The sequence below is a fragment of the Sturnus vulgaris genome, chromosome 1, assembly GCF_052056855.1.
Source record: "Sturnus vulgaris isolate bStuVul1 chromosome 1, bStuVul1.hap1, whole genome shotgun sequence".
Classification (NCBI taxonomy): domain Eukaryota; kingdom Metazoa; phylum Chordata; class Aves; order Passeriformes; family Sturnidae; genus Sturnus; species Sturnus vulgaris.
Window position 1 is genome coordinate 75,526,715 of NC_142243.1, and position 13,236 is coordinate 75,539,950.

General features: G+C 39.9%; 1 protein-coding gene across 4 annotated transcripts in view; it reads right to left on the reverse strand.

Moving 5' to 3' along the window:
- Window positions 1–6,480: 6,480 nt before the first annotated feature.
- RELCH (RAB11 binding and LisH domain, coiled-coil and HEAT repeat containing) overlaps window positions 6,481–13,236 on the reverse strand; it is a 74,961-nt gene continuing 68,205 nt past the window's right edge. For 3 of the 4 annotated variants that reach the window (XM_088170453.1, XM_014872422.2, XM_088170458.1), the window contains 2 exons: window positions 12,126–12,196; window positions 6,481–8,275 (listed from right to left, as the gene is read on the reverse strand). In XM_088170453.1, coding sequence (XP_088026579.1) covers window positions 8,155–8,275; window positions 12,126–12,196 — 192 coding nt within the window. In that variant the 3' untranslated portion in view covers window positions 6,481–8,154. The remainder of the gene's footprint in view (window positions 8,276–12,125; window positions 12,197–13,236) is intronic. The other variant, XM_088170461.1, reaches the window with a different exon arrangement.

Here is a 13,236-nt window from a genome sequence, read left to right on the forward strand (position 1 = left end):
TAAAAACTCAGCCTTCCTCAGTCGTGCTGTTGTCTGATTTCTGCTCAGAGGAATGATACGATCAGGACAGAAACAGCTGCTGAGGTTTATTCCTGTAGCTAGCAGAGGGCCTGCCTGCACAGCAAAATGAAGCTGTGACCTTCACTTCACCCCTACATAGTTTCCAGGGGCCATAAAGCCTTTCTAACCTCCCTAAAGTTGCTTGACCCCTGCAATGTCCTCAGCAAGCGTTGGGCCCTGCCTGATCAAGCAGGTCCTGCTGGCCTCCTTCCCCTGCCTGGTCTCTGACACCATATGGCTCTTTGGGCCCTGGTGGCTCCTAGGTGAGTTTGATGCTCCACAGTGGGCTGTAGCTCAAAGCAACACTGCCTGATGTGCCTGGCTTAGGGCCAGCAGCTGCTCCTGATGCCGTGATTCTTGTGGAGGTGATTGGGCAAGGATCATGCTGATGGGTTTCAGCAAGCCATTGAGCAGTGTCAGAGCCCTGTCACGCTGCTTGAGGAGTCGGGTCTCACCACACTTGGGCTGGACAGGCAGCTGGTCTGGAACAGAATTGAGCTGGGAGTGAGGAGTCGGAGGGATAGACACAGCACCCAGCTTGCCAGGTAGGGAACAAATGCAAAGCCGGGGCTTTGCAAGGTAAGGTGTGACATGTGGGAAGGTGTGTGCCCGGCTGCTGGCAGCAGTGTTAGTCCTGGTTGGTCCTGGAGGGAGCCCACTGAGAGGGAGGGACAGCACCGGGGCAAGATCCTTCTGTTGGAGCCTCGTCCACCCATTGCTGAAAGCATGCAGCTCTGTGCCAGCCGGGATGTTTTAAAATGTTTGTGTTTATAGTACAAGGAAATGTTTCTTTTTAAACAGAACAGTCTGTTAAGTCTCTTCCCCTTTTCACATTTAGCACAACACCGAGGCTATAGGCTGTGTTTATTTACCAGCTGCTTGTTCTAACCACAGATTTGCAAGAGCAAACTCACACTCTCACGAGCAGTTAGATGTGTTATCAGCTTGCTCTGAAGGTGTCAAGTGAAGAATTTCAAGGCATCGAGTAAAGCCAAGCCCTGCACAGTTCAGATGAGCTCCAGAGCAGTCAGGATTGCATATCAGCTCAATTAGTTTTGCATTCTCACCCCTGATCCTGCCTGAAATATTTGTTTGGGCTGAAATTTCTCTCATTTTCTACCACTATGTGAAAACAGCCTTTTTTTGAAAGCTCAGACATTTTCCTCAGAGTTAAATTTTATGTTTCTGAGCCAAAACCCGCAGAAGCCACTACTGGGTGCTTTACAGTCTTAATTATGGATTGCAGTAGATTGTTAGAAACTAAAATATGAATGCTATAAAATATGAACCAGAGAACATGTAGCGCTGTCAATTCTCTCATACTTATCACATACATCATTCTATGTAGCACAAATAAAACCTGAACATTTATACCAAAATTGGTTTGTCTGCCTGTTCTAGAAATTTTTTTTCCTCTTAGAGAACATTATTTTGTCAGCTACCTTTGCAAAGCACCTGTTTTGAATGCTTGAAATATTAAGGTTTCAAACTTAACCGTGACATTTTGGTACCTCTTGTTTCTGTTCACCACTGTGGCACACCAGCATAAATTGGACTAGCCTTTGGGAAGTTCTTATGAAAGAGGAGAGATGGAAAACCCTGTGCAGCCTTAGAGGTGTGACAGAATGAATATAATACCTTGAATAATTCCAGGATCCCTTCTTTGGTGATGACTACCATGGAAAACAAACTGTGAGCCCAGCTGACCGCTTAGCAGGGCTGCAGTCAGTACGGATCTCTTCTTACTTCCTAGAGAGAGAAAAGTGGGTATTACCTGCTAAATGCTATTCTAAAAGAATGCGTGAAAATTAAACCCCTTCACCATCAGTGTAAAAACTCTTTTATAGGAGCTTAGATAAATGGCAACTCATTCCCAGCCAATGCCTGAATTTGTCTCCCATCTTTCCAAAACTTTCAACCCAAAAAGCAAAGGCCAGGAATGGTTCCATGGGTATATCAGGACATCTGAGCAGCACCTGTACACTCATGTTCACGTCCCCAGCTGTTCCTTCACTTTATCCATGCCACTGAACTCCCCTTACCTGCACATGGACACAAACACCTTGTGATGCCTTTCCCCAGGAGGCTCTCTGTTAAATCCAGGTCTTCAAAGTGATGTGATGGAAAATTGGGCAGAGAAGCAACACTGAAAGGCAGATGGTTGAACCCTGGGAAACCTTTTCACATGTGCAGGAAGGCTGTGAAGGCATTCCCTTGCCTCTCACATGCTGTTGAGGGATAGAGGATGAGATGAAGGGTTTTGATTGATCACAATCAATGGTTTCCTTTCAATATGTGTCACAAAGGTTATTTGGGGTTTCAGTCTGTGTTCTAAATACAGGCTTTGTAAATATGAGCATCTTCCTCTCAGCAGGTGAGCAAGAAAGGCAGTGCAGTACAAAGCTAGAGCTCTAGGAAAGATCCCTCTAAATCAGGGCGATGTCCTGTGAGGCAGATGGGTCACAGTGCAGCTTCTGAAGTACCAGCAAACCATGCAGAGAGTCTGCCATGAGACCAGGAAGAAAGGCTGCCTTCAGCTGCCTCATCACCCACTGCAGGGAGGAAGCCCTACTGTATGACCCAGCATCTGGAGCTTTCTACACTTGGAGAAAAAACATAGGAAAATATCTGCACATTTTAGCACAGGAGGCTCTAGTTTTATTTGAGAACTCTAGCTATTAAAATAAATAAATTTAAAAATGAAATCTCTTATTTACACAAAACCCCAACCCATACACAAAATCATGTCATCAACTTGAAATTGTTTTCTTCCTGTAAAAGGCAAGTTTCCATAGCATTCTTTTGCCCAGTCTCCTTGAAATTTTCAAACACACAAATATTTCCCATGACAGAGCAACTATAATAAAACTCCTTAGTCACACTGGTGTGGTTTACACAACACACCTTTTACAATCCCACAAAAATGCACCACTGCTAAATGCCTGTCCAAAAGCCTCAAGTCCCCAGCATTCAAAAGAAAAATGCTCTCAACCACCTACCGCTAGTACGTCAGCTATTCGAAGTACGTGCAAGCAGACGCTGAGCTGATAGGTTATCACCAGCCACTGTGGCAACTGCTATGCCTGCATACTCCAGGGAGGAAATACAAAGTCATGGGGATTTTTAAACTTTGATGTTTATAAGATACCTGTCAACTTGAGTCATATATTCATCCTTGGGACAAGAGCAATACTGGCATGGCCTGGGGACCTTGCTCTGCCCAGGATAGTCCTCAAGTCCCGGAGATGAATCTTTAAGGCTGGCTTACACCTACCAGAAGGGGGACCAAGACCCTAACTCATTTGCAACACCCCATTACCAGCTCCCTAGAGCCACCCTGCCATTTTATCTAACAGCACAATTAATGAACCCAAACTCCTTTGAAACTCACCTGATTGAGATGATTCATACTTACATCAATAGATTGCATTGATCTGTCAGCAAGGGATCAAACCTAAATGAGCCCTTATTGCCTATTAAACATGGCAGCTGCTTCTTCCCCATCACCACTTCCCCTCCCCTTGCAGCATACTGAAAGGGAAGGTGCAAATGCCTGACAGAACAACCCACATGATCCTATAAGGCACATGCTCTGCCACAGCTGCTGTCACTTCAGCAGGACTCCACTCTACTGCCTCCACCTCCTGAAGAGGCCTCTCAGGTGTTGTGGAATGAGAAAACACTCTGAAAAGTGCAGGGCAAGGAGTAGCAACACAAGGCCACAGCCACAATGGTTTTAGGAATGGTAATACTCAAATACACAGCAAACAGACCTATTTGCAAACAGTATTCAAACAGTAGAACAAACAGCCCTCTGCTTCTGTGGGATAGTGAAGTCAAGAGGGTGCAGACCAGCCTGACATGGGGTAACTGAGGGAAGCAGTGGCAAGCACATGTAGTGCTGGGAAAGGAACCAGACTGGCCACTGTCATGGTGTTGGCCCTTGATACCAAGTGGTGAGTCAGTGTTTCAAGTCACTGAATTCTTCAGTAGAACTGCTCATTCTCATAAGTTTCTAGGAAATTGAAATCTTCAGCCTAACGAAGTCTTTCACCAAACTGAAGTGTGATGGACATTCAAGCTCAGCATGTAATGCAGATGCCTCCAAAGACAGGCTGTTCACCACTGACTTGCCTGTTACTAACTGAAAGCAGTATCATCTTTTCCTTCAGCTTACCTGTATGGATGAAAACTAGCCAGTATTAAACCTAAGGAAACCTTAAAACAGCTTCTCTGGAAAAATGATTACTCATTCATGGTTACTCATCTGGATTAGTTAACACACGATATATCAGTGTACACCACTGACATCCAGAATCTGAGAGCTTTATTCAACAACCATGCTCCTCTAGGCTCTTGCTGACCACTTTCATAGTCTAAACCAAATTAGCTATGGATCCAAATGTATTTACTAGAAACATTAGCCAAATGCACTCATAAAACCAGTAAATCAGTTTCCTTGAGTCTTGTTGCCTTCATTCCTGTTATTCATCAGCACTTACATTTGATGCAGGAACATCTGTGATTCTGCCTTGGATCAGTGCCTTGCCAATCAGTCTGCTGTCATGTCAGTGACTTTCTGCTTCATGAACCTGTGCTCATACTTTATGGTTTACTTAACTATCATCATCAGTAAGTTCCATATGGGAAATCACTTAAAACATTTGGAATGCATTACACAAACCTTCATAAATAGAGGCACTGACTCCTGGAACAGAGAAATGACATTAACAGTGTCACAACAGAGAGAGGAGAAATATCCCATAAATCTACTTTTCTGCAGAATCTTGTTGAATCATCTTATCATCCCTATGTAGCAATGAATTCCCACAATATATTTCAAAAACTCCTTGTTCTTCACAAAAGATGTTTTTCATGGATAATTTTTAATCTTTCAATCCATTAGCTTCCTTACCTTCTCTAGCCCCAAATCCATTCAAACACTGCTTCTAGTCCTCCTAACCAGAATATACTTTCAGGTACAGTAATAGCAGGATTGTTTTTCTTCTTGGTGCAGAAGGGGAGTAAGAAGAGACTGACGGAGCTCCATTTATTCACCTTGCTTAGAAGACACAAAAAGAGCAATTTGCCTAATTTAGAGTTCTAGAAGACAATCTCTTTCAGAACAAAATATAGGCATAACATCAGTTAGCCTTATGCTTAACCTACAGAAAACATATATTGAGGCAGCCAGGTACCTTCAGCCCGCTGATCACTTTTGTTTAAGAACACAAGTCAGTATATTAAATAAAGATACTAAGATTTTGTCTGAATTTCACTAGGGGCAGCATGATACCTTTTGACATTTAAAGCTAAGAAGCTGAAGTAGTTCAGGCAATGCCAATAATGGAAACATTTAGGTTTTTCACTCAGGCAGAGCCATAAGCAACTGAAGATAACCCTTAGGGAATTGACTGTCTTTTAAGAAAACATTTTCTCCCAAAAGGTTCACTTATTTTGAATAGTAACAAGAAAGGGGGGGAAAGGTTAATTTAAAATATTCTGGTAATTCTTCTCATTAAACGGTTCTCTCTTTTATTTCCCAGTCCTAAATCCTACAGTGCCATAGCTAGGACAAATAATCAGAAAAAAACCCAAATATCACCAAGTCTCCCCCCCAGAAAAACTTCTTGCAATCCTGAAAGTCTGTTCATACTTGAAAACTAATAAACACTTTAAAAAACTCCTGCAACTAACATATACTAACAGAGACCTGAAATTTAAGAGGCAAAACCCCTGAAGAATAACCTGCAATGGAAGTCTGCTGCCTACACAGTAATTTTTTCACCTCAGTAGTTACTGTGCTGGTCTTCCTGGGATCCTCGCTCAAATTCCTACAATTAGTGCGAAGTAGAACCTTGAGTAGCAAAAGCTACACTTTGCAAGGGGCTGGAGAGACTGGACCCATTAGCCCATGGGGGTAAAGGTGCTGCATTTATACTAACAAACTAAAGAGTCTCCTCCACTTTTTCCACAGTTAAATTGCTGTCAGAGTTTTTTGGCTCAAGCAAATTCACAAGTTTTCCAAACACTGGATGAAGTTCAATGTAGATGAGCAGCCACTCTCACAAGCAGCTGCTCTGCTTTAGAAAGCAGCAGCTTAACCACGGTTATTTCAGTCTCATGACTACAAAGCTGTCTCTGGCACTGCAACAGCTCAAGAAGTCAGAAAAAAGGAGAAAAAATCCAAAACAAAACTGTGGCACAGGAGACAGAGGAGAAGACCCTGCATGAAAATGGCAGTAAAGCCACAGGTTTAAGAGCCAAGCACACAGCTAGGAAATTGAGCAAGTTCAGTCTACCACCTGCTATGTAAAAAGAGTTATGGCCGAACAGGAGAGACTTCTAATGCACAGAAATTGTAACAGCTCTGTTGATGTGATTATCATTTTCAGAGAAGAGCAGAAGTATGAAGACAAGGCAGGTATACAAAACTTTTTATTGACAACAGAACAATAGAGAGGAACGTCACCACTTCCCATTCCTCAGGAATGTCTCCATTTCACAGTCAGTCTGCTAAAAGCATACTTTTCATGGTAATGAGCAACATGAAGGCGTGGAGCTGTCTGTAACCTCCAGAAAAACGTTCCATCAGTGCAGTGCCAGGGGACTGACGGTGTGCACGTGAGCAGCAGGCCCTGTCACAACACAAACGTGGCAGAAACAGCGTATGCAGGGCCAACAGGCACAGACATGAAGCAGTCAGAAGCCTCAAGTTATCTCTGTTCTCTCCACCTAAGGGTGATACCCGACCTGTTAGTCCATCCATATTCTGTTTCAGGAGGGAATACTTTATTCCCTTGCTCTTTTTGCTTTCCCTGTCCTCAAAGACATCCATACTTCCAGCTCAATGGTACCGTGTCAGAGAATGCCTGAGCTTTTATATTTTGCTACCTCATACCAGTTCATGCATTCACTTGAGTTTACGTTCAGAAGCTTACATTAAAACAAAAAGGGGGGGAAAAAAGTGCTGCATAAGAAGAAAAGGATTTAGTTGTTAATGCTTCCTTGCTAACAGAAATATTTGGTAGTCGAATATACTCCCTGTAATGTCATGTTTAAAATGTATGTAGGCCGTCTACGTAATGTTTTAAAGAAACTGCACATTAAACTCAGCATGATCTCAAACACTCCAAAATTAAATTTGAACTGAAATTCAATCTAAACAAAATATCTTTAGTTTTCAGTCCACAGAACTGCACACTGAGTGCAAGATGAAAGCTGTCTCTCTCCTGCATAAGGTTTCCTCTGCCTGCAGAACTCAGGTCCTCAGGTACTGAGGACCCTGTGTAGTAACTTACACATTTATTAACATTTATAATGTTTTTCCTTTTCTTAATGGATGTGCCTGCAGATGTGTAGACTTGTAAAGTGCTTTAAAATAAAACAAAAACCCATACAAAAGAAAAAATCCCTCAAAAAACCACATAGATGCGAGAATTTTATCTGAAGGACTTTGTACAGCATTTACAATGTCAGCATAAAGCATGTGAAACATGAGCATTCTCTGCAGACTGATGCACTGCAAGCAGTCTCATACGTTAGATGCTGCAATTCCTCTGGATTCAAGATGCACAATACTTACAAAAACAACCCTAGATGCACAGACAAATGCTGGTGGCTCTTCCTCTTCTTTTTAGAAACATAATTAAAAAATCTGCATTACTCTCTTATAATTTAAATACATAAGTAATCTCCACTTTTATTACTTCATGACAATGACTTCAAATTTACATTATTTTAAGTACCGTCAGAATAGCTCCATGTATAATACAGATATTTGCTGATATCCTGTCAGAAAATAAAAAAGAACCAAAACCTTCCACTATATAAAAAAAATTATGCTGGAAAGACAAGAACACAGAACAGGGACTTGGTACAGACTATGATTTCAGTTTTATATCAACCACAGTTAACCCAAAATTAACAGATACACAGCGATATTCAAAAGCAGTGCAAATATCTTTGGAGGTTAGAATAAAATTATACTACAAGAACATAAGACAGAAGAAATTAAAAGGCAAGTACTTCAAGTACAGGAACCAGTCTCTGTGAGGTCCACCTTAGTGTTAGCTGGGAGTTCCTTTTCCCATCTTACTTCTTCCTCTGGAACACATTAGCCAACATGGCACCTGATGTAGTCAGCTGGCCCATTTTGTTCAAAAATTTGGTCTTTGTATCTTCACTCACCAGGCTCGCTGCAATTGACATTGAGCTAGGAAAGGAAAACATTTAGTGACATAAGACTACAAACTAAAAAGAACATTATGTTGTTATTTATTAAGCAACTAAATGGTTTTTGTGTTTCAGAGGTTTCAATAAAAAAGACCAGCCTGTCAAGAAGTGAAAACCCATCACTACCTAGTCCATATATACACTGTGAAATTTATTATAATGTACTCACAGAGCCTGTGAAAATGGTAAAATATTTTTGTGCACACTAATTTTTAGTACCTTTGGATGTCACCGCATTACCTTTGGCTACCAATTGGGGAATTGCTGTAGTGACAAATACCTCTGTGAAAGACTGGCTTTGCCTTCTCACCAGAAATGTCAATCCTTATGTTTATTTAGTGTAAGTTCAACAGCATTGATTCAGACACAGACACCTTTTTAACCCAAGTAACCTGCCTCCAAGAGTGAAATTAGCAGACATGTAGAGACGAGCAAAAGCAAGGTAAGTACAAAAAAGTGACCCCTCTCCTTAATTTTCAACTTTTTATTTTCCAACTACTTCCACCTGAGCAGAGTTAAAAGCAGAGTTGGTGAGGACTGTCAACCTACTAACTCTCAATAAATCTTCATTTTTTTATTAATTACTTTATCAGCTTTCCTTTAATCTCCTTAAATTTCTTGCAAACCCCACCCTGAGTCCTACTGGGTCAGCCTCTCGCTGGGTAAGGAGCTTCTCCTTCTGGTTGTTGTGAATGTGGCTCCTGTTACCTGTGCTTGGATGTTCCTCCTTGAGACATACTAGATAGGACAATGTAGAGTTCATAAGTTTCCCCCAAACTGGACTGGAAGGAGCAAGCCAATCAATGCTGAAGCTAGGGATGCTAAGCTTTGAATAATATATTAAGAAATTATCTCTAGTATGTGAAATTAACAGACTTGATTTTTTTTTTAATTAACTTATCAGCGAACTCAACTTCAGATATATATATAACTGTTTAGCACAGTTGGAGTCATCTGTCTTGAAATAGAGCAAATGCACATAGCAGGAATATTAACAAATATTCCATACTTCCTATATTTATAGTCAAAATGGCTAAGTGTTTTTCAACATTGGACAAGGACAGTTTTAGAAAACATTACCAAGTAAATTCTCCCTCATAAATTCAGCATGGACTTTGCATTTCAAAATTATAGCTAAGACCACAAAATCTGTTTTACTGACAAAGGCCAGATTCCAGGAACTGACTTTGCAGTCTGAAAAGTTATAAACAGTTCTGTTAGACACACTTGCATCAAGGAGATCAAACTGAAGTTAACTCTGAATTGTTTCAGCAGAACTTGAATGATTTCTTCAAAGGTAGAAGGGATGCACCCAGTACTTGCTCCCATTTCACACCACAAAAAAAAGGTGCTTAGTGATAATGATTTCTGGTTGTTTTAAAAGTACCTTAAAAATAAAAGGGAAGCTTCTCACTAAAGTTGTATTGTGGATTTGCAAATGGTTTAATTATAAACTTTTAAAGTAAAATATTTATTTCAGGCACAATCACGTAGCCAGACATCTTTGGCTTGATTAAACATCTCCAGCCAACTAATGAATCACATATTTCCAGCTGATAAAACTCAGCAGGGAAATTACTGCTACAGTAAGATGGATGCCTTAGGCAATTTCCTTTGATTTCATGATAAAGCAAGGACATATAAATTATGTAAGTAACAGTTTACTTACTATCAGCTAAGTTAAGGACAAGAAGCTATCTCACTCTATGAAGTATCCCAGAGCTGTGTATAGGTATGAATATTATTTGGGAAATACTGCACATTGCAAGCATTAGCAGCATTAAAAAAATAAAACTGCTCACTTCAGAAAAGAAAGCCTAGCAACTCGTGACAAACCTGTAGTTTTAAACAAACTGTGCTTTCATTAGCCTAATGATCCTGAATAAGATTGAGGAAAACAAGGAGATGTTCCATTGGTTCTCTTGTTTGAAACAGTCTTTGCATTTATTCATTATTTAAAAACCAAAACAAAACCCAACCCACAAACAAAACTAATGTGTAAACATGAAATTTTTCCTGATGTCTAGATGAATCAGATGCTCAGAGTTCTACCTATTTTATGGGGAAGCTCTAGGCCAGAACAAACATTCCTAATGGGCATTTTATAGCAGTCAGTTTCTAATGTAAGTTGTTACCCATGATTGAAATGCCTTATTAATTGCTAAAGAACATATTTAACAAAAGTGGCTATCCAGTATTTAAAACTGCAGAGTTTATCTTCTGAAAATACTGTTTCTTTGATCCCATATTATTTGGCCAACTTTTTCTAACAGCAAGGGGAAAAGACAAGAGAAGAACATCTGAAGATTGCTTTTGCACCCCTTTTGATTTCTGTGTGTGCCTTCTCAATCTGTTAACAAACCCTGGTAATTTATATCCCAGTCACATTTAAATCCTTTGTCAAATATACTTGCCATTGAAATTAGGAACTGAAATTAGCAAGCACTTAGCAAGAAAACAGAGATATTTAAGTATATGAAAAGGTCATTTTTTCAGTGGTAAAATATTTCTTGTTAATTCTGTACAGTACAAGACTGCAACCATAGCCTGATGTTGAATAAGAAAGGGGAAGGCTAATTAAAGAACAAAGGAACAGACTGCAAAGACTTATCCTTTTCATATCTTAGTTTTCAGCAGCTGCATTCTTAAAGAAAATACCCTAGATGTTGTATGAAGTTTGCATTTATCTGTTTCTGCAATGGCTTAATAGGACTGACTGTGATTTCAAAGTATTTACTACTAGTAAGCCTGAACTATTTTACTTGGTGCGTGAGAGACTGACCCTTTTTCTACTTCATGTTTCTTCTATTCACTTCTTGTACACTTTTCTTGTTTTCTCAAACACCAATTGCTTCCAGGACTATAGGCGAGCTCTTTCAAGAAGCAAATTCTATCAGTTTGTTACAGACAAGGAAGCACGATATGAATAAGCTTCAGTAATTGTCTCAATTCTCATGATAAAGCCTTGGGATTGAGAACAGATTCTCTTTTCAGATACCTTCTCACACACTTCCTGGCAACACTGCTAACGATTTATTAGGTTACATAATAATCCACAAGAATTTACCTGCTGGCATGCCATTCCAGGCAATAAGCAGGCAACAGAGCACGTATGTACAACTCATCATCATGACACTGAGCATTCTAAATTTCCATGTCCAAAGTGGGTCTGTTGGCTACTTCTGTTATCAGGAAGTGGACACATATGATACCATCTCTAAGTGTGAAGCATGAATGCACATGCACCATGTGTCTGCTGCCTCCCTGGAGAGCTCGGTTTACTCTGTGTTTGTGGAAAGGGTGTTTTACCAAAGTGCTACACAGGTGGCATTTTCCCAAAGTCAGCCTACTTCCTAACCAGCACACTCACACAGAGGTCAATTTATACTCTGGAGAAACTGTTCTCATGTGCATCAGTCATATACAAGCCAGGACAGCAGCCTGAAGCAAGCCATTCCCAGGACCAGAACAATTCCCTCAGCCTGCAGCTTGCCATCCCCATGGGTGGGAAAGTGCCTGCTACATACATTGCTCTAAGCACTTAGGCTGGACACTCCCTGATATCTCAGATTCAGGACAGAAATTTAAATACTGCTTTAAATGAATAAAAAAATTAAGAACAAAGAACATAATTCCTATTAAAAAAAAAAGTCCTGTGTTTTACACTGTAGACAGAAACAACTATTGTATTAAAGTTTCTAAAATCTGTTTTCCAATACAGCATATGTCAGTGCAGGATTTCAGGTCACAAACCTTGGACACCATTATGGAATAAGCTCTGCGGAGCACTACTCTGGAGGCACAGAGAAAAAGGGAAGCGGAAGTCTTACCCTTGCGGTTCTTGGACGGTCTTGTTTTCCACTTTCTGTTCACATTCTTTTATCATGGAGCTCAAAATAACCTAAGACACATAAGGAAGAGAGATACATGGCATTTGACATTTTTCCTTTTACGTTAACACTTCTCATGAAATCTACTCTGCAAATAATTCTGACATTAGCAGAACTGTTTAAACGTTTCCCTGGTTTTTTTTCAAGTGCCTTTGAGTTCCAGTTATCTGATAATGCCTTGTGGTCAAAAACAACAAAAACGTTCAAAATAACTTAAGAAAAGGTTTTCCAGATACTTACAGAAGTTCAGGACTCCCTAATTTTCCCCCAGACTTTTAAAAACAGAGCTAAAACAACATCTGTAATACATGATATCTTCATGAACATTATGCATGAAAGAAAAAGCAAGGAAAGAAAAAAGTGTGGTGGCATCCTAAGACAACATCTTAATGGAAGGAAGTGCTAAATTCAACTTGGTATCATTCCACTGGTGTCCTCCAGAGTTCCTATGACTCATGGCTTTTTTCCTTTATTTAAGCAATTAAGAGTGTTAAAGGTTTCTGCAGAGTATTTAAGACTGAAGACACCTCCACAATGACATTTTTACATTTAACCAAAAATAATGATTCCCAATAGCAGGCTTAAAAAAAAAAAAAATCATACAGTTAATTAATGGGACACGTGCCCTGTTCACAACAGTACTGTTAACATATTAAGACAAAAGTATTTTGAAACACTTAGGCAAAAAAGTCAGAATGCAAAGTATGAAACTATAAAAATATACATACACACACATATATACACATTGTATAAATGGAAACTTCCTCTGCCACAGCTCAGAGGAAAGCTAAATACTTTTTTAGGACACTAAACTTAAAACCTCAAAGCTACAAGCAATTAAAATTAATACTGACTTACCAAACCTGAATATATACAACAAAGGAAAAAAACTATTTTGAATCTCTAAAATACAGATCAGTCACTAACAGTTACTACCAACGGGTAACTATTTTAAAATGTATTTGTATAAATTAAAATGCTGGTTTCTGTCAAGTCTACAGCACAACAATTAATAACACTGATAAGATGCGGCCTGGTCTGAAGATCTGTG